This window comes from Mus caroli, unplaced genomic scaffold, assembly GCF_978045245.1.
Source record: "Mus caroli unplaced genomic scaffold, Mus_caroli_1 scaffold_10, whole genome shotgun sequence".
Lineage (NCBI taxonomy): Eukaryota > Metazoa > Chordata > Mammalia > Rodentia > Muridae > Mus > Mus caroli.
In genome coordinates this window covers 48,946,746-48,967,930 of record NW_028227265.1, presented here as the reverse complement: position 1 = coordinate 48,967,930, position 21,185 = coordinate 48,946,746, and the positions used below count along the sequence as shown (strand labels likewise).

At 36.7% G+C, this 21,185-nt stretch overlaps 1 protein-coding gene across 1 annotated transcript in view; it reads right to left on the bottom strand.

The window, feature by feature from the left end:
* Nucleotides 1–1,777: 1,777 nt before the first annotated feature.
* The window catches only part of Smarca5 (SNF2 related chromatin remodeling ATPase 5), a 39,947-nt gene continuing 20,539 nt past the window's right edge, over nucleotides 1,778–21,185 (bottom strand). Inside the window, exons 12-24 of the mRNA XM_029480715.2 lie at nucleotides 19,814–19,935; nucleotides 18,678–18,830; nucleotides 16,213–16,345; nucleotides 14,162–14,310; nucleotides 13,028–13,147; nucleotides 12,150–12,260; nucleotides 11,599–11,712; nucleotides 11,169–11,291; nucleotides 7,853–7,985; nucleotides 7,624–7,742; nucleotides 7,008–7,220; nucleotides 4,171–4,278; nucleotides 1,778–2,971 (exon numbers count right to left, since the gene is read on the bottom strand). Of these exons, the coding sequence (XP_029336575.2) occupies nucleotides 2,906–2,971; nucleotides 4,171–4,278; nucleotides 7,008–7,220; nucleotides 7,624–7,742; nucleotides 7,853–7,985; nucleotides 11,169–11,291; nucleotides 11,599–11,712; nucleotides 12,150–12,260; nucleotides 13,028–13,147; nucleotides 14,162–14,310; nucleotides 16,213–16,345; nucleotides 18,678–18,830; nucleotides 19,814–19,935 (1,664 nt within the window). The 3' untranslated portion in view covers nucleotides 1,778–2,905. The remainder of the gene's footprint in view (nucleotides 2,972–4,170; nucleotides 4,279–7,007; nucleotides 7,221–7,623; nucleotides 7,743–7,852; nucleotides 7,986–11,168; nucleotides 11,292–11,598; nucleotides 11,713–12,149; nucleotides 12,261–13,027; nucleotides 13,148–14,161; nucleotides 14,311–16,212; nucleotides 16,346–18,677; nucleotides 18,831–19,813; nucleotides 19,936–21,185) is intronic.

Genomic DNA, 21,185 nt, shown 5'->3' with positions numbered 1-21,185 from the left:
CATCAATTAACAATAAAAACAATCCCAACCTCCTTAACATCCCCACAGGCCAACCTCATCTAGAGAATTCCTAAAACTATATTCCCAGGCAATCTGAGTTCCATCCTCAAGACCTATATAGTACAAGCTAAGTGCTGATTCCAAAAAGCTGTCCTCCTCCTTCCTCCACACGTGTATTGTGGCATTTGTGCTTACACACACACACACACACACACACACACACACACACACACACGTAAACAAATAAATAAATGTAATTTAAGACTCTCTTCCCAGGTTATTCTAGGTTAAGTTGCTAGCTAAAAACTACCCAGTATGTCAAACATCATTTAATTATTCAGACTTACCCAAAAGTTCAACATCCTTCCTTTGTCTGATACATTTGAGACTGATAAATTTGAGAGCAGGAAAAATAAATTGCTTAAAGTTGTTACATTCATTCCATTTAACTGGAAGGAAAACATTAACCAATGGATATACTGAGACCTTCTAAATGATGGTATTTCAAATTTAACATGCTTGTATGTAGCCCATGAACTTCTGTGTGACAACCTATGACTTACTTTTAGGAGTGTGGGAGACTGACTCCAGGGCCTGTGCTTGTCAACCATATTAGTGATTCTCCTCATATACGGCCACTGCTGACACCACCGGTGCCACATCCTAAAGAAACACATCTCTAATGTAGTTGGGACTCTTAAGTTAATTTGAATAATTTAACTGGGTGTATTGGAGCATGTCTGTAATCTCAGCCCTTGGAGGGTACATGAGAATTACAGGCCAGCCTGGACTATATACATAGGAAAAATTAGTAAGGAAGCATTCTTTCTGAAAAATGTAATTTTCTTTTTTTTAATCTAGGTGTTGTATGTACTGGCTTACATCTGGGATCACAGCTAGGATGCTGAAACAGAAAGATCACTTGTTCAAGACCAGTACTGGCTGGTTACCTCGGAAATATTACAGCTCAATGGTTCAGCATAGTGGGGGTGGAGGGAGGCTTATATTATTCTGATAATGATGTCTGCTGTTACACAGCCACTAAGATTTCCATTCCCTTTAGCAAACTACTTTGAAGCATTGCTTCTCAGAGTCTACTATACACATCACCTCTGAACAGCTTGGTGCAATGCCACCATTGTACTATTCTGGTGTGGCTTCCAGTTCATCTTCACCAACAATTCCTCATTCAAAAGAGAAATAGTTCAGGATTAGAGTACTCTTTCCTTCCTTCTAGAAGTTCATGGAATGCTACCCAAATGAGGCTTAGAACAAAGCTCCAGCACTGTCTAAATCATAATGCTAAATCTTTTTCCACTTAAGATTTCCCTTTATACTTCTATTTTTAAATCTCCAGGTCTCAACAGATACATCATGCTCAATTCCACTTCCTTCCACTGCACAGCACCTCCCAATTTCTTTCCATCTTCCAAAGCTCAATTTTGTGACCTTGTTTATACAATTTTCTTCCATCTTAAAATGTTTTCAATTATTTCTTCCAAAATGAGGGCACATCTGATGTTCAATATTAATTAACTCTGAAAACATAAAAATTCAAAGTACTCTATAATTTCCCAAGACTATCTGCATGACACTTCCACCAGCAATCCTACATTTAAGACAAATACAGTATGGACATCAGTCTTTTCAGTGACTCATGCACACACAAAATTTAAGTTTCATAGAAAGAGATCTAAGAAAAATGGACTATCTCTTATAGGGAAAGGCTGAAGTTAAATGGGGAAAAAATTTCAAAGAAATGGAAAGAAAAGACCACTTTAAGGATTATAAAAGTTATATTTATTCACGATGCTACATTTATTGCATTCCCTTAGAAAAATGGAGAACTGCTTATGTACCCAATTTGCACATATAAAACTTTATACAAATGATGTGTAGCACATAAAGGCCTCTGGGTATTCCTGCTTCAGGGTCTCCAGTTTACCAGTCTATTCCATAGAAAATAAAAACTGGAATTATACTCCATCTTGCTACTAAGACTTAGAAGTTATTTTTAAAATATAATAAAATAAAATTTTCATTTACTCTAAAAACTCAAAAATACTATAAACTGAGAGGGTACATTCTATTAGTATTATAACAGTATGACAAATTCAAACCTCATTTTGGCTGGGTCATTCAAATTAAAAAAAAAAAAATCACCTTACTTCTGACATTATCTTGTGGCTGCTGCAGGCCATTTGTCAAAATATTTTCCAAATACTTAAAAAAATTCCTTTTACAAAATAATACATCACCTTAAAGAACCAGAAAATACTAAATGTCTTTGGCTATACAACTAAAAAAGGCCATTCATTCAACAAAATAGGACACATTCACATCAGAACATAGGAACAGAAAGTATAACAGAAATATGCATAGAAAATTATTAATACTTGTCTTCCCCCATTCTATAATAAGCAAGAATGCAATTTACAATCTTTTCAGATGAGACTCAATAGTACCATTAAAAAAAAAAAACAAAAAAAAAAACCCAAAAAAACAGCAAAGGCAAAGAATGTGAAGTAATTACACAACCAAGTTGAAGGGACCAATGTTATCTGCAGTATTTTTTTACTTGTTTGCTTGTTTTTAAGCCATACAAGTGTTAAAGTAGCTGATAAAAAGCCACAATGCTCACAAATGAAACTATTAGAAAAATAAATCAAATGAAACATTTATTAATAAATGAAGCCTGTTTTATTACTTCAATTGTTAATGATAAAAAAAATTTCAGCACAGCTGTTGCATTTTAAAAAAGTGAAACTACATACTATGTTTCTAGCTCAGTAAGCAGATGGACCTGATGTCTCAATGACATAACAGTTGAGCACTGTACAGCACATCTTATGAAGACCCGTAAATTAAAGAACTACTAGTTAGTGATTATAAGACAAAAATGCATTCATAGTTTCAGCTTCTTTTTTCTTCCACGGCCATCAGGGGCGCCGTCCATCTTACGTTTCTGTGTCTATAAACAAACAACAATTAGTTCTCATGACAGGTCAAAAATGATACAAAAATATTGTCAAACATGATGCAGCATGTAAGTAGTAACTAACATATGACAGCATGAGACTTTTCTCCAGGGCTATACAACAAATCTTTCAAAACCACTATCAAATCTCCAAACAATTTATTGCTGTTAAATAGCAAGATGCCTATTTCCTCCTGAAATATTCAAACTGCTATCACATTACTAAGAAAGTGAATCCAAGCTTAGAATACCACAGAACTTGTAAAGCTACTATGTTTAATATTCTAGTATTTTTTAAGATTTATTTATTTATTATATGTAAGTACATTGTAGCTGTCTTCAGACACTCCAGAAGAAGGCATCAGATCTCATTATAGATGGTTGTGAGCCACCATGGTGGTTGCTGGGAATTGAACTTGGGACCTTCGGAAGAGTAGTCAAGTGCTCTTAACTGCTGAGTCATCTTTCCAGCCCTAATCTAATATTCTTAAAAGGCTCCTAAAATTTCAAGAATTCTCAGAACAAGTGTGCACTATTGGCAATCAAAAGACTTCCAGCTTTTTAGACTAACTTGCTTTTCTTTTTTTTTTTTTTTTTGGTTTTTCGAGACAGGGTTTCTCTGTATAGCTCTGGCTGTCCTGGAACTCACTTTGTAGACCAGGCTGGCCTCGAACTCAGAAATCCACCTGCCTCTGCCTCCCGAATGCTGGGATTAAAGGCGTGCGCCACCACGCCCGGCTCTAATTTGCTTTTCTATATTTAGTGCATCAAATTCAGTTTATATTTTAAGGTGATTCAAATGTATTATTTACAAAAAAAATAAAAAAAACAAAACAGTGTTCCAATACTTGGCTGTGGTAGAGTTTTGCTTCTCTTGAAAGCAGAACCTGAGTTCTGATCCCCAAAATCCAGTAAGTCCACAACCCCATCAATGAAGGAATATGGGTCAAGAAAAGAAGAGGTGCTTAGAACTGCCAATCTAGCCAAAATGGCAAGCCGCAAACTTAATGTGACTCTTTTCTCAAAAAAATATAGCACCTGAATGTCAACCTCTGCCCCACACAGTACTGGCACACATACGTATATGGAGCATGGGCGCGCGCGCGCACACACACACACACACACACACACACACACACACAATAGTGTGCATAAAACACCGAAACTATATGATTTATATAATCTATACTCACGGAAGGTTTTGGTCCTCTTTTCTTTTTCTCTGCCTTCTCCTTTTCTTCTAGTTCCATATTTTCTCTTTCAATCAAAGTAATTAAGGTATTACACCTTCTCTGCAGCTCCTGCATTATAAATATACATGATAAACTTGTTTTTTCCAACTACATGTTGGCAGGATTTCTGTATCTAAATAAACATACATTTTAATAAAGTTTAAAAAAAATCACTTAAAATATTAGTAGTAGATTAAAAAAAATCAAGAGGAAGTTTTTTTTTCCTCACAGACCACACTATGAGAACATTTTTTTATTTCATCCTTTAAAGCTGCACTGACATGGCTGGGTACATTTAGCTCAATGGCAACATGCCAATAAGCGATCAAACATACAGTAAAGCTCCACACTAGTGTACAGTCTTCACCAACTGTCCCTTCATTTATCATATAGGTTCTAAAGCAATGGAAATGAGCATCCTACACGTGTAATAACTATGCCTAGGAACACTGGATGACTTATATTTAAAAGTTAACATACGTAATTCAAAACCAAAACCAACAAGAACTTAAGGAATAAAGATAATCTTTTCTTTAAAAGCATCATCATCTTAGTTTACAGCAGTTATGCACATGGCCATAAAGCCCACTGCTGGCTATTCACACCTCCCATCCAAGCAGGAAGGCCAACACCCACGACACATTTTTAAACCTTTCTCTACCAATCTATGTGGCCGCCAGAAGAGATGTGAAGCATAATGAAGAAACCACAGGAAGCGCACTGAAGTAAAGATTCATTTGCCTCACTGCTTTGTTTCCTTACAGAACAAAAGCGCTTTGTTGGTTTTTTTTTTAAATCTCTTATATGTAAGTAAACTTCTACACAGGCAAACACAGTAAAATAATTATGAACTACTTAGCAGAAACTCCATGCATGGCTTAGTAATATTTTCAATAGTAGAGGCAGAAGGCAATAAAAAGCAAAGTTGTGTTTCCATTTAAAAAGTACAGTACAAAGCCAGGTGGTGGTGGAGGCACACACCTTTAATCCCAGCACTGAGGAGACAGAAGCAAGTGGATCTCTATGAGTTCAATGCAGGCCTGGTCTACAGAGCAAGTTCCAGAACAGCCAAGGCTACACAGAGAAACCTTATCTCAACAAAACAAAACAAAACAAAACAAAACAAGACAAGAAAGTATAGCACAGCACACACACCAAGGATATGGTGCTCAATGTCTTATCAAGTTTACTATAGCACACACACTTCTGGAATACTGAATCCTTTGAAGAACTGGCCAAAAATTATGCCTCTATTTTTTAATCACAAAGGCCTATGTATGTTTATTTTCTATGCCTTATATTACCATATTAAGAAGTACAGCAGTTTTCAGAACTGGCTTATGTGGTATGTGACACTATCTTCATTAGCATTATTATGAAATAATTTCTTATGTTATGTAAAAACAGTACCGTACATAAAATATACACAGGAGAGCTTATAGCAACTCAATCTTTCAACTAACTATATGCTTATATAATATAGTATCTTCAGGTAAGTCCCATATGCTAATTACATTTCCTAACAATGGCATATAACAACAGCCCTAATAGCTACTGAAAAATAAAAGTATTTTTCAATGATCAAATGTGAAAATGCCACACATTATCCATGGCTATACTTCAAATGCATACACTTTCTTACTGCTGTTATGTTTCTTTTCTTTTTTTTTTTTTTTTTTAAGATTTATTTTATATATGTGAGTGCACTGTCACTGTCTTCAGACACACCAGAAGAGGGCATCGGATCCCATTACAGATGGTTGTGAGCCACCATGTGGTTGCTGGGAATTGAACTCAGAACCTCTCTGGAAGAGCAGTCAGTGCTCTTAACCACTGAGCCATCTCTCCAGCCCTGCTGCTATGTTTCAAAATTAAGACCACACAATTTTTGTTAAAGGTTCTAAAATACAGAAGGTAAGACATAATCCAAAGTAAGCTTTCTTGAATTCTAATTTGAGGATGTTAGAAATGGACATCTCGTTAGACAGCTAGACATTAAGACTACAAATAAAGCCGGGCGTGGTGGCGCACGCCTTTAATCCCAGCACTCGGGAGGCAGAGGCAGGCGGATTTCTGAGTTCAAGGCCAGCCTGGTCTACAAAGTGAGTTCCAGGACAGCCAGGGCTAAACAGAGAAACCCTGTCTCGAAAAACCAAAAAAAAAAAAAAAAAAGACTACAAATAAAACCCAGTCTTAAATCAGTGTAAAAAATATTGTTCTGGGGGCTAGAGAGATGGCTCAGAGGTTAAGAGCACTGACTGCTCTTCCAGAGGTCCCAAGTTCAATTCCCAGCAACCACATGGTGGCTCACAACCATCTGTGATGAGATCCGATGCCCTCTTCTGGTGTGTCTGAAGACAGTTACAATGTACTCATCACATATATAAAATAAATAAATAAAATCTTAAAAAAAAAATATATTGTTCTATGCCAATCAGCCATTTTAAAAGAACCCAGATTCAGCAACCTGATGAGCAGACAGATGCCTGAAGAACATTCTTCTCTACAGACCTGTCTATTTGCAAACTCAAAAGTCATCATGTTCAGGTGAACATTTCTCCTCACTTAGAACCTAATACAGTCTTACTGTATAAAGCCATGTTAAAACATACATTAAAGAAGATAAGCTTTTCAAATTTCCTCTAAAGTTTGCAAACTGTGGCTGTGAATAGAAGAGGAAATAACTTAATTTCTGAAACTAAAGCAAAGTGTTCCTCAAGGATGTTTTTACAAGGTAACACATAACTGAATATACTTATTCTGAACTCTGCTGCATTACACAAACCTTGGACACTCACCATCGCAGTCCTGGACTTGAGAAACCAATCAAATCTAAACTGAGGGGAGTTCCGGATGCATTGTCGTAATTCATCATACACATTTTCCTTGTCAAAGCCAAGCTTGTGCAGCATACAAATGAGAAAACGATCCTCTTCTTCAGTATAGTTTTTTCCTTTGTTAGTACCATATGATATTCTTAGCTGATGAAAGGGTGCTTTGTACCGTCCAATCTATAAAAGTTATAATGTACACATATAAAATACAAGTCCTATGTAATTCATACTTCAAACTTACTTTAGCCTTTCCATAACTAACCATAAATGTACCATTTCAAATCAGAATTTTCTATCTTAAGATTCGCACCTGTTCTTTGTCCTGTAGTACTTTTATAGACTTTTACTATTGTTGTAAGTACAAGAAATGGGGTCTAAGTGTTCTAACACTTAAGCAGTGGGGTCTTCTTTAAACCAGGCTATCAATGTAATATTCAGGAAAACTATGTTAACACGAGTTAATGTGTTTTTCTTTTCAAAAGAAATTTTAGATTTCAAATGGCAATTTCTTTTCCTTTAATGTAATTATCTCATATCACAGTGTAGTTACACTAGTCACTGTATTTAATATACAAAGTACCTTTGTATCTAGTGCTTTCTTGATACTTATTCTTCTTTGAATTCTTGCCTCTCCCCTTTCAATCTGAGCCATAATCTTCTCTATGTCCTGAAGCTCATTGCATCTTTCCCAGAAGACAGCTGTGAGAATATAAAAGAATAAATGGGGGAAATGAAAAAAATACAAGAAGGTAAACAGGAAGCTTCCAAGTAGTGGCCACATTCTTCTACTAACACAGTAAAAGTATTACCTGAGTATTCAATGACTTCTTCTGGAGTTTTTCCTTCTACTTCTCTGGCTATATTTTCAATATCATCACGACCCCACTTCTCATTAGCCTTGATAAACTGGTTAAAATCTCTCTTATTCCAATTTGTAAACCCCTAAACAGCAATAAGAAAAATATTTAATCACAGCACATAGGACTTAGAAAATAATGCTACCATACTTTCAAATACATTTGTTACAGAAAAAACTACTACTTTATCTTAACTAGGAGTTTGGTTAAGTTTTCATGTATACACTTTTACCAGTACATCATATATTTCTTAGAAACCTGAGCAACGGCCAGGCATGGTGGCACACGCCTTTAATTCCAGCTCCGGGGGTGGGGGTGGGGGTGGGGGTGGGGGGAAGGGAGGCAGGCAGATTTCTGAGTTCGAGGCCAACCTGGTCTACAGAGTGAGTTCCAGTTCAGCCAGGGCTACACAGAGAAACTCTGTCTCAAAAAACAAAAAAACAAAAAAAAAGTGGGGGGGGGGGGAGCCTGAGCAACGAACTCTACATAGAAGACAGGAGGCATGCTGCATGACAAGCTCAATGACACTTTAAACTCTGAAATACTATTAGTATTTGGGAAGTAAAAGTATCACAAAAATGAGCAAGTAGAAAATGCACAAAAAGCCAAGTTTAAAGGACAGAACACAAGTGATGTGTAAGTGGGAAGGATACACTGGGGTGGTAAAGATAAAATGGAAAGGGGACAGAAGAAACGAGAAAATGGAAGGTGACAGGGCTAACCAAAACTAAAGATGTAAAAAGTCATATTGAAACCTACTACTCTATATGAATTTTAAAAGAGTCAGTGAGAAGGTACAGCATGTACCTGCAGCCAAGCCCGATGAGGATTAAACAAAACTCCCATTGCCAGGTGTGGGTCACCTCCTTTAAGTTGTTGATTAGGAAGGCTCCAGAGACCCTAAAATGGTAATACTACTGCCAGTATTCCTGGTTGCCCACCAGAACTAGATTAGATGTAAGGCCCTCCTGCTGGAGACAACATACAATTGGCTGCAGATAGGACTCAAGCTGGAATTTAACTAGATGCTTCCCTCCTGCTGGCTAGCATCTCATGCATGCATGTATCAGACAGAAGTGATATACACTGGGGCAGGGACTATCAAAGAAAAGAAGACAGGATATACAAGCCAGACAAGAAAGACGTTGTGAAATGCTTCCCTTCTGGGTATAAACAGCCACTATAATCACAAACTAATAGCAGTTTCTGTTGGTATTCAATTATGGATGGAGCAGAGGCTCATAGGGACCTACCTACAAATGGGGGAACTAGTGGCCACTGACGGATGCTAAGACAAGGGGAGCAGATATGTTCAGTTGTGGAGCCACTGATGAGACTACCATGCTCTATCTAATGGACAGCTCCACACGCATACTCACACAGATAAATCTGACTAAAAACTCAGTGGTTCGCAACAATGGGACTGGGGAAGGGTTTACAGTGGTGGGAATAGAGAGAGATGTTGAGGAGCAAGAGTTGTCAAGAGTGCATTGTGTGTGTGTGAAACTGTCAAATTTAATTTTTTTTTAAAGGGTAAGGTGTGTGTATGAAACTGTCAAATAAATTTAATTTTTTTAAAAGGGTAGGTTAAAGACCAGATTCTCAAAGGTTTGAATCCCAAGCAATGTTTCAAAAATACTAAGCAGAATACATCTGACAGAGGGTTAATATCAACAAAGAACTCCACAAAATTAAACTGAACTTAAAGAACCCTATAAGGAACAGGCTAAGGAAATACAAAAGTAGCTTACAGAAAATGAAATACAAATGAGTAATAAACGAAAATCAATACAAATGGCTAACAAACATATATAAACTATCCAATTTTACTATCCATCAGAGAAATACAAATTAAAATGGCACTGTAATTGTATTTTATTTAATGGCACTCAGGAAAAAAATATCAAATATTGCCAATGATGTGAACAAAAATGATCCATTATATGCTTCTAGTAGATACTTAAGCTAGTAAAACCATTATAAAAGTCTCTATGGCAGTTTTTTGACTTGTTTAATTTTATGTATGTAATTGTTGAATACATTTCTATATCTTGTGTGTCCTGGAACTAGTTGACATTTCCAAGGTGCCAGGTAGGGGCAGTAAATCAAACCCTAATCTTCTGCAAGAACAAGTGGCTTAACCTCTTAGCCATCTCTCCAGTCCACCATATGACAGTTCTATTACCCAAAAGACTCCAAGTCAATATATCTGGGACACTATGCACATCAATGTATATTTAGCAATCATTCTCAAGAGCTAAATTATGGGACCAATCCAGTTGTCCAACAACAGAGGAATAAAGAAAATATAGTATAAGCAGTGTGTAGAAACTTTTTTGAGCTGTAAAAAATAGTTACATTGTTTACAGGAAAATGGAAGCAGCTGGAGATAATCTTACAAAGTGAATGAAGCCAGCCCCAGACACTGTATGTTTTCTCTCATTTGTTGCATCTAGATTTTATGCTGACACTTAAAATCTCTCCCCTCCCTCTCTCTATACACACACACACACATACACACACACACACCCAAAAGACATGCGTACAGGAATAGACAAACAAAGAAGACCAAGAGGAGGAGTGGGAGAATGAAGTCTATGGGGACGAATGTGCTCAACATACAATGTATAATTTTGGTGTCAATGTACTTTTCATGTAACACAGTACCAAGGACAATGAATACATAATTTTTTTTACATTTTAAACTAAGTACCAAGTAGAAATTTGTAATTTAGAGTAACTTGGAAAGGCTGGAGGGATGGCTCAGCGGTTAAGAGCACTGACTGCTCTTTCAGAGGTCCTGAGTTCAAATCCCAGCAACCACATGGTGGCTTATAACCATCTGTAAGGAGATCTAATGCCCTCTTCTGGGGGGGTCTGAAGACAGCTACAGTGTACTTATATATAATAAATAAATCTTAAAAAAAAAAAAAAAAAAAAACGAATAACTTGGAAAAGACCAGAAAGCTGGCAATACTAAAAATAAGTTCTAAAGAATACCCAGTACCTAACTACAACCTCAACTAGTAATGACAGTCCAATCCAGCAGCATGTGTCCAGGCTAGCCCATGTTTACTTATCCTGCCTCTTACTTCTCCTAGCTGGAGACTGGCCCTAGAATACCACATATGCTAGGGAAGTACCCAGTACCAGGTTACACAGTCAGCCCAACCATTCTCTTTGAAAGCAGAAATGTGCACTTATGTAGGATTCAACAAACCTAAAACAGTACTTTACAAAGTAACTTCGTGTTAATCAAAGGTTATACCTGTGTCAGAAGCTTCTCTTTTTCCTCTAACTCCTCGTCATTAAGGGGCTCTGCTTCATCAATTTTTAGCTGTTCTTCTTTCTGTGCCTGTGCTGCATTGGGTAGATCAGGACTCCGAGGTACCTAGCAGATGTTTTTCAATGCCATCAATTGGTAAATTTTAAGGGGCTTAATAAATTCTTAACATATTAACATTATAGTTTTAATATACCCATGGGATTAACCATTTTATTTAATTTCCAATATATTACATCTTTAAAAAGTATTACTCATGAAATTTTTTCTTTAATGAAAACTCAGAAAGTTCATATTCTAGCGTATAGCAAGCAACAGTATTCCCTACTAGGTTCAAATTAGTTAAAAGTCAATTAAGTAGTAGCTTTGCCCTTGTGGTCTGAGAAGAAAATGCAAAGAGAAGAATTTCAATCACCTTATACCCAATAGTTTTCCTGTAATACAGAATTTCTTTTTCCAGTAATTCAAATAAACGCGGAGGAAAGAACTGGAAATCCTGAACATTTGGTTGTTTTGGAGGTCGAGGTGCCTAAAGAAAAATAAAAACAGTATTGTCCATTAAAAAACAAAAATACACAAAAACTCACACTTCCTAAGTCATTTCCTAAACCATAACAACCAATCTCCAAGGAGAATTCACCTTTAAATAGAAATGAACTGACAATCAAAATTCAGCTGGGTAGTGGTGGCGCACACCTTTAATCCCAGCACTTGGGATGCAGAGGCAGGTGGATTTCTGAGTTCGAGGCCAGTCTGGTCTACAAAGTGAGTTCCAGGACAGCCAGGGCTACATAGAGAAACCCTGTCTCAAAAAACCAAAAAACCAAAAACAAAAACAAACAAAAAAAATTAAACCAATTCAAAAATAACACAAAACATAATTCTCAATTTTATTTTGTTGTAAAAATGTGAGAAAGCACAACCTTACATACCACATATTTAAATGTTTCCATGCTGTCCCCTTACCTTGGGTGCTTTAGGCTCACTAACACGGAGAGCTTCCCTGAAATATGCATCAACAGCATAGTTGGCTTTTCTTTCTCTTTTTGGTGGTTCAATCCACTCTGTGAATGCAATCTAGGAGATGGGAAAAACATTCCAATCATTAATTTCATTATACACAGCAATAAATTATCTACAGTGACTTATAAATAAAAATATAATGATGAAGTACTAAACTAAAAATTCTACAAAGGTGCATACTATGATTTTTTAGTACTATGTAATTAATACACAATAAATACTACAGAATTTATGCTACAACCCAAATAAGTAGAAAAATTAGACATAGTTTTGTTTAAAAAACTATGTTCAATACTTGTCTAAATGATAAGAAAAATGACAAGTATTTCTTCTATACAGCATTTGACAATTTCTATAGTAGCAAATACATCTACTAAAACTAAACCATTTTAATTACCAATTAATTCAAGTTCCAAGAAAAATAGCCTGTGGCCTTTTTATTGCCATTTAGTTTACTTTCAAATATTCCAAATGACACACTATACAAGAATACTTTCAGTAATAGTATACAGTGAACTTTATTGAATAAATTAAAAATACTCCAAAACTAGCTTAGTGGCACACATCCATAATGGCAACACTAAGGACGAACCTAGAAACAAGGGATTACAAGAGTTCAAAGCAGTCTCAGATATAAATCAAGGAAGGCCACCCAGGGCCATATTAAGATCACACACACACACACCCCTAAGTAAATAAGCAAGGGAAAAAAATAAATCAGAGATTGCAAGCTACAACAATAGACTATGAAAAACCTAAGATGTGGATAAACTAACGCAGGATTCCAAGTTTTCAGTAAAACTTCATTCTGAAATAAGTACCTTTTGTTTTTCTCTATAGTCTTCTCCTTCAAAGTTATAAACACTGGACTCTGTATCCATCGTAAAGTTTCTAAGTGAGCTTTCACCCATCTTGGAGAGCTTTTCATTCATTTCTGCAGTCTACATAGAAAAAAAAAAGTCTTCTTAAATTGAGAGCAAAATAATCTTAAGACCTGTAGTCAAAATAAAACTAGAAAGATGGCTCAAGAGTTAAGAACGGTTGTTCTTCCAGACAACCTGGTTCAATTCACAAGGCAACTCACAACTCTATTTAACTCCAGTTCCAAGGGATTTAGTGCCCTCTTCTGGCCTCATTGGGCAAAAGGCACACTCGTGATGCACAGACAAGTACCCATAGACAAAAAATTAGTTTAAAAAAAAAAAAAAGACTCCTTTATGGTATACAAACACTTGGTTTCTTTTATAGAAAAGAAATTGGTGATTCACAGAGGAAGTATTTTTCTCAAATAGTTTTGGACTGAACTGTCAGATTCAAAGGAAACTCTTTAATTCCTCAAATCCAAAAGGCAGTCCAAATATCTAGAAACTACATCAACCTGGACTATAGGAGGATTCTTGGCAGCTAGACCAAAGCCAGTTTTCCTCAGAAACTTGTCAAGCCAGTTGCCTCCCAAAGGGAGTCATTGCCCTTGCCTCTGACAGCCTCTCTACCATTGGCACCATTCTACCTATCTATCAAAGCCCATGCTGGCCTCCAGGCTCCCCCAGTACCATGAGTACCTGTTATCCATTTCAAAGTCCATGCTGCCACCCTACCATCCTAGCCCTTTTCCTCTCATCCCTTACCTAAACCTCATCTAACTCTTGGGCTTCCCCTGCCAACTGTTCATCCTGCTATAGCCTGGCTAGTTTCACTATTCTCCCCGTTGTTCCTGCTATTTTCACTATTTCTCTACCCTCTCTCTGCTGCTTCCCCAGCCTGGCCACATATGCTCTGCTGATCATGTTCAGTCTACTTCTTTCTCTGCTCTGGACTCCTCCAGATGCCACTGGCTGTTCTCTCTCTCATATCTACAATTAAAAAGACCTCCTTAACCATACAGTCATAGTCAGGTCGTCAGTTTCTTCATAAACTATTTGTTACAAAACACTATCATTTACTATGCACCTTACCTTCTTTGCACCTCGTTCTAAAATACCATCAATATCCTCATCAGTGATTTCACTTTCTTTTGAAGCAAACACATGTGTGGCACCATGTCGAATCATTTGAAGCATTTCATCTTTCCCAATTTTGTTCAGGTTCTGATCTACAAGCCTCCCTGAGGGGGAAAAAAAAAAGATTGTCTTGTATTATATTGTAGGGGGAAGAGAGTAAACTAAAATCTGATTCCCTAATTGGTTCTTGATTGTGTCAATAAAGAAGGCAGAATGCTGGACAAAAGGAAAAAGGTGGGATTTCTGTGTCCCAAGAGGAAGAGAAAGAACACAGGGAAGGAGGAGGTCTTTCAGCCAGGCTTTGGAAGGAGGAGGATGCAACAGCCATGTAAGGTCTTAGGGCAACCAGAACCAGCGGCCTGACAGGTGGTTGGCCGAAATAGATTTGCTGATAAAAGCCTAGCAATTATATTATGTGTTTTCTATCCATGGAGCTAAGGTGGGCAGGAGGGGAAAGAAAAGACAGGTAGTTGTTGGCAGCTTGGCAAACCTAGTTGAAAGAAAGTAGCATGTTTTTAACTTTACACACAACATTATATTAATTTGAATTTATTTTACTGTAAACTTAAAAAATTAAATTAGAAAATTTACCTATTTCTGTTTACTGTTAATTTACAAACAATCAAACTCATTAAATTTAATGCCATATTTTCAGCTGTGTAACTTTTTAAATATTTCTAAAGCTTACACATTATGTATTACCTATTGTACATTGGCTCAATAAAATGTTCTTTGAAGAATACAGTATTTGAGATATTTGAAAATCAAGTAGCTGGGCGCAGTGGCAGACACATTTAATCCCAGAACTCAAGAGACAGAAGCAGGCATTTATCTGTGAGCTCAAGGCCAGCCTTCATGAACTATATAGTGAGTTACAGGACAGCCACAGCTATATATAGTGAGACCCTGTTTCAAGAGCAAACAAACAAAAGAAGAGAAGAGAAGAGAAGAGAAGAGAAGAGAAGAGAAGAGAAGAGAAAACCTCACAAGTTTTAACATATCTAAACCTTATAAACATAAGAAATCCTTCCTATCAGAGGGATGTTATTGATTATCTTTCCCATTATGTTTAGATTTTATATAAGAACATATGCCTTTAACCCCAATATTGGAAAAGCAGAGGCAGTATATGAGTTGAAGGTTCAGCCCAGTCCACTTAGCAAATTCTAAACCAGTCAGGGCTACACAATGAGACCATTTCAATTATTCATTGATTTTTTTTTTCCTTTCCGAGACAGTTTCTCTGTGTAACCCTAACCCTAGCTGGAACTACTCTGTAGATCAGGCTGACCTCAAACTCAGAAATCCGCCTGCCTCTGCCTCCCAAGTGCTGGGGTTAAAGGTGTGCACCACCACTGCCCGGCTAAATTCATTGATTGATTGATTTTTAAAATAACAAAAGAAAGTATCTAGATATAACAAACTCAAAAGCTTTTGAAAATTTAGTTTGATCAACTGGTAGGAATTTAGCCAATCTTAATTTGTGTTTTCACAAATATAAGCAAAAAATCTCTTCTAAAAGTTGACCTGGTATAGGAACTTGGAAGTTTCCTTCAACTGAGCCAAATAAAGTTCTACAGCTATAGTTAAGAGTTTCCTTCCTACTAAATTCTAAAGTTCCTTCAAAATAGTAACTTTGGTCCAATGCCTAGCATCTGACAGTCACTTAGTAAATAGTTCCGGATAAGAAAAAGTAATATACTTTTTCTTCAGTATCCTCAGTGCTTATAAATCACAATTCAATTTAATATACGCTATGTTGAATGTCACATATTTTATATATTATCCCATTAATTCTTAAAAACTAAGTATTACTTTTATTTCCACTTCAGTGAAGTATGAAGTTCAAAACTCATTAACTTAGTGACAAAATTAAAGCTTAAAATATCTGGAATATAAACCTTCTTTCTTGGCTGTTAGCTGGACTCCAGGTGCTTAAAAACCTCCCCTAGGGCATCAGACTGAAACATGCAACCAAGGGAATTATTTAAAGCTCTCGGTCTCACCTTGTTGAATTACTATTGAGTCCAGTCTGAGTTTCATCTCGGCGCGTTCCACTATTCTTTCTTCCACGGTGTTATCAGTTATAAAGCGAAACACTCGGACAGTCTTTGTTTGTCCAATTCTATGGGCACGGTCCTAGAATTAAATTACCATGTTATTTTGAATATAATTAAAAAGTGAATAAAGAAATATGTACACTGAGAAGCAAAATTAAAATATTCATTAAATATAACACCTATACTATGGATTCATGTTACATGAATAGTTCTTAAATTCTCAGATTTAATCAAATTAAATACAAAGAAAGCTTCCTAAACCTAAAGAAAATCAGTTTTTTAATAGACAAAGCCAACTGCATGAGTAACAAAAATATGATACTATCTAACAGGCAAAACTGTAATATATCAGTTTGATAATCATTTCTTTCTCTTGATTTTAGTTTCAAAATCTTGTTCTTCATCAAATTAATGAAATCTTGTCACTCATTAGGAAAATAAAAACTATGAAAAAATGTCCTTCACAAATGATATAAAAATCATATTCAAATATTACTCAATCAAATTATTTTGAATGCTAATTCTGTTTAACTTCTGGTAAATTCAAACTATGTTCCAACAAAACACCTTATTTATGGAGCTGGTCAGATGGCTCAGTGGTTAAGAGTACTGGCTGCTTTTAAAAGGTTCCCATTTCAATTCCCAGCAACCACATAGGGATCAGATGCCCTCTTCTGGCAGGTGGGTGTACATGCAGCAGAACAGTTAAATAGTTTTTAAAACACCTTAATTCTAATAATTTATCAGTTTCCCTTACCATCCTTACAAAGAGTGTGAGAAAAAGTCTATAGGAGGAAAAACAATTTGAACTAAGCACACTCTCCAGAGCTGTGTCTCAAGACAATGGCCTAGTCTTGAATGGGAGGAGAGGCCCTTGGTATTGTGAAAATCATATGCCCCAGTACAGGGGAATGCCAGGGCCAGGAAGCAGGAGTGGGTGGGTAGGGGAACAGGGCGGGAAGAGGGTAGAGGGGGCTTTGAGGATAGCATTCGAAATGTAAATGAAGAAAATATATAATAAGAAATGCCTTAATAAAAAAAAAGGAATAAAAGAAAAAGTGACTAGTGCAGATAATTTGAAATTGCACTTACAAACACCCAATACTTTAAGTCAACAGTCAGAATTTGTACAATCCACATTAGTTTGTAGATCCTCAATTTCTTCAGCTTTAAAGTCAATTTCCTCATTTGGCCAGACACTCTCAAAATGGGCATAAATTTTAGGCATCCCAAGTGGCAGATGAACTACCAACTTACAAACTGATTTCCCTTTTCTCTTAAAACACAACTACACTCATTTATTGACAAGCTCATTCACCAGAGTATTCAAAATACTTTTACAGACCTATTAGATCAAAAGAAATAAAATTCTATTAAGTGACAGTGAGAACTCAATTTGAAATGAGACATCTTCATCAACCTCCCACCACATTCAAAAGGTTCTCTAACACATCAAAAAAGGTGAGAGAAAATGGTGGGAGAAAGAATCTAAGAGCCAGAGACTGGAGAGGAATATAAAACATGCCTATTGTAGGCACTTACCCACAGCAGTTGTGGTTACTTGCACAAAATCAAGCCCCTCAAAATTCCAGCTGCTGAGACCCATTTCCCTAGCCAAGGAGTTCCTGGCAAGTAACTGTTACTGGGTGAAGGGAGAATCTTTTTTTCTTTGGGTATAAACACTGGCAAATTGCCCTTGCTCCAGTAGAAGGCCATATATATATATATATATATATATATATGGCCTATATTTTTTGTAATATTTGGTTTTTTGTTCTTTGGGTTTTTTTGGGGGGGAGGGGGGTTCAGTTTTTGTTTGTTTGTTTGGAGACAGGGTTTCTCTGTGTAGCCCTGGCTGTTCTGGAACTCACTTTGTAGACCAGGCTGGCCTCAAACTCAGAAATGCCTGCCTTTGCCTCCAAGTGCTGTTGTTATATTTGTTATGGGATGAGATTTTTTTTCTTTTTTTATATACATATGTGCAATAATTAGAATCACTTGATTCCTTTTTGGGGGGATCAGGGAGGGTTTGAGAAGGGAGAGATGTATTAGGATGAATTTAAGAAGAGCAAGCAGGGGCAATGGGAGATGTAAATGACCAAAATAAAAGATTAAAATACTATATAGCTTTTAAAAATAAAGAAGACTGTGAGCTGAGAAGATGATTAAGTAAAGAACTTGCTGCCTAAGCCCAATGACCTGAGTAAATTCCTGGAAAACAGATAATGGAAAGAGAACTCCCGAGTTGTCCTCTGGCCTCCACTTATACATTAGGCAGAAATGTGTTAACATACTTTCTAAATAACTAAATTTTTTTTAATTAAAAGAAAGTTCTAGTAGGTAAAATCAGGATATTTATAAAATGAACACGTCTATTAAGCACACACAGTATTTACTTGTTCATCTCTTACCATAGCCTGAAGATCAACTTGAGGATTCCAATCTGAATCATACAAAATTACTACATCAGCAGTTGCAAGATTGATACCCAGACCACCAGCACGTGTGCTTAGCATAAATACAAACTTTGTGCTATTTGGTTCATTATATGCATTGATGGAGTCCTATGGAAATAAAATAACAAGTGTTAGAAATTTTTGTTGTATTTGGTTTTTTGTTCTTTTGGGGAGGGGGGGTTAGGGGTTTGTTTTTTGTTTGGTTGGGTTTTTTGTATTTTTGAGACAGGGTTTCTCTGTGTAGCCCTGGCTGTCCTTGAACTCACTTTGTAGACCAGTCTGGCCTCGAACACAGAAATCCACCTGCCTCTGCCTCCCAAGTGCTGTTGTTATATTTGTTATGGGATGGGTGTCTCTCTCTCTCTCTCTCTCTCTCTCTCTCTCTCTCTCTCTCTCTCTCTCTCTCTCTCTTTCAAAACCATCTACATAGCCCTAGCTGGTCTGAATATGTAGACCTCCTCCTGACTCCTGAATATTGGATTTAAAGGTATTCTCCACCATAACCAAAACTGGTGGGTGGGATATTTTTATATTGTCCACACTAGCTCAAGCACCTGCTCCTCCTGAAGTTACAAGCAGCTGGGACTACTGGTTGACACCATCATGCCTGGCTTAGGAAATTACTTTATCTAGGACCTGGAAGCACATACCTATAATCAATCCCAGCACGCAGGAAGAGGCAGTTCAAGATCATACTAACTACACTGAATTTCAGACTAACCTACATATATAAATCCTTATCTGATATGATGGCTCAGTAGTTAAAAGCACTGGCTGCTCTTTCAGAGGACCCTAGTCCAATCCCCTGCACCCATGTAGCAGCTCACAACCATCTGTTACTCTAGTCCCCAGGGTTCCAATGCCCACCACTGGCCTCCTTGGGCACCAGGCACATACAAGGTACAGATAGACACTCAGGCTAAACACTATCACACAAAATAAATTTTAAAAGAAAAATACATATTTTTTTAAAAAATCAATATATAATGATGCAATATAATACAAACATATTAAAAATTGGTACACACTAATGGAATATAAAAAATAAAGTTCTTACTTCACTTTTTAACTCCCCACCCTTTCATACTTACTTGTCTCTCATCATGGGGTGTCTGTCCATCCAACCTGCAGTACTCATAATTTCTCCACATGCAATAATCTTCCAAAATGTCTAATACTCTTGTCATCTGACTAAAGATTAGTACTCTTGAACCTGATGAACATAAATACCTATTATCAGAAATTTCTAACACAGAATTTTTTATTTAAAAATTTAACACTAAACAAGACTAAAATTATCCATCAAGTTCCAAATTAGTTATTTGACTATAAAAGGATAACAATGACATCAATAAATACCCAGGCCAGCCATTCTCCACCTATCTTCCATTACAGAACAAAAAAAGAGAATGTCATGTGTACAGTATACTAAGGTAAAACCTGTCTGCTTTAGGAGAGTGAATCATTAGCCTGTTACCTCATTTATATTTAAAAGTTGTATTTCACCACTGCACATTTTTTTCTTTAAACACGATTCCCTAAACTCCCCAACACTAAAATCCATAGTATTCCAATTGTGGGAACCACATTTTAACTTAATAGACGATTAACATGTGTCAATTCACTAACTCCAAAGGTGTTTTTGGCTGTCATTATCAAGGTCCATCTACTGGCATAACCATCTGTAATGGTTTGAATATGCTTGGCCCAGGGAGTGGCACTGTTAGAAAGTGTGGCCTTGTTGGAGGAAGTGTGTCCCTCTTCCTAGCTGCCTGGAAGCCAGTCTTCTCCTAGCCTTCAGATGAAATGTACAACTCTCAGGTTGGAGAGATAGCTCAGTCGTTAAGAGCACTGACTCCTCTTCCAGAGGTTCTGAGTTCAATTCCCAGCAACCACATGGTGACTCACAATCATCTGTAATGGGATCCGATGTGCTCTTCTGGTGTGTCTGAAGACAACTACAATGTACTCACATAAAATAAATAAGTAAATAAGTCTTTAAAAAAAAGAAGAAAAAAGTTCCATTAGAAAGAAAGAAAGAAAGAAAGAAAGAAAGAAAGAAAGAAAGAAAGAAAGAAAGAAAGAAAGAAAGAAAGAAAGAAAATGTAGAACTCTCAGCTCCTCTTACAGTATGCCTGCCTGGATGCTGCCATGCTCTCACCATGATGATAATGAACTGACCCTCTGAACCTGTAAGCCAGCCCCAATTTTATGTTGTCCATGTAACTTGGTCATGATGTCTGTGCCTTCTTTCCTTCAAAAATCATACCTAAGAAAAATCATACCTAAGCCAGGCAATGGCGGCATATGCCTTAATTCTATAAGAGTGAGACAAAGGCAAGTAGATCCCTGAGTTTGAGGTTAGACTAACCTAGAAGGAGTTCAAGGGCAGCCACAATACACAGAGAAGCTCTGTCTTAAAACACAACTAGAGAAATTTGAAAGCTTACTGGACTCTTGATA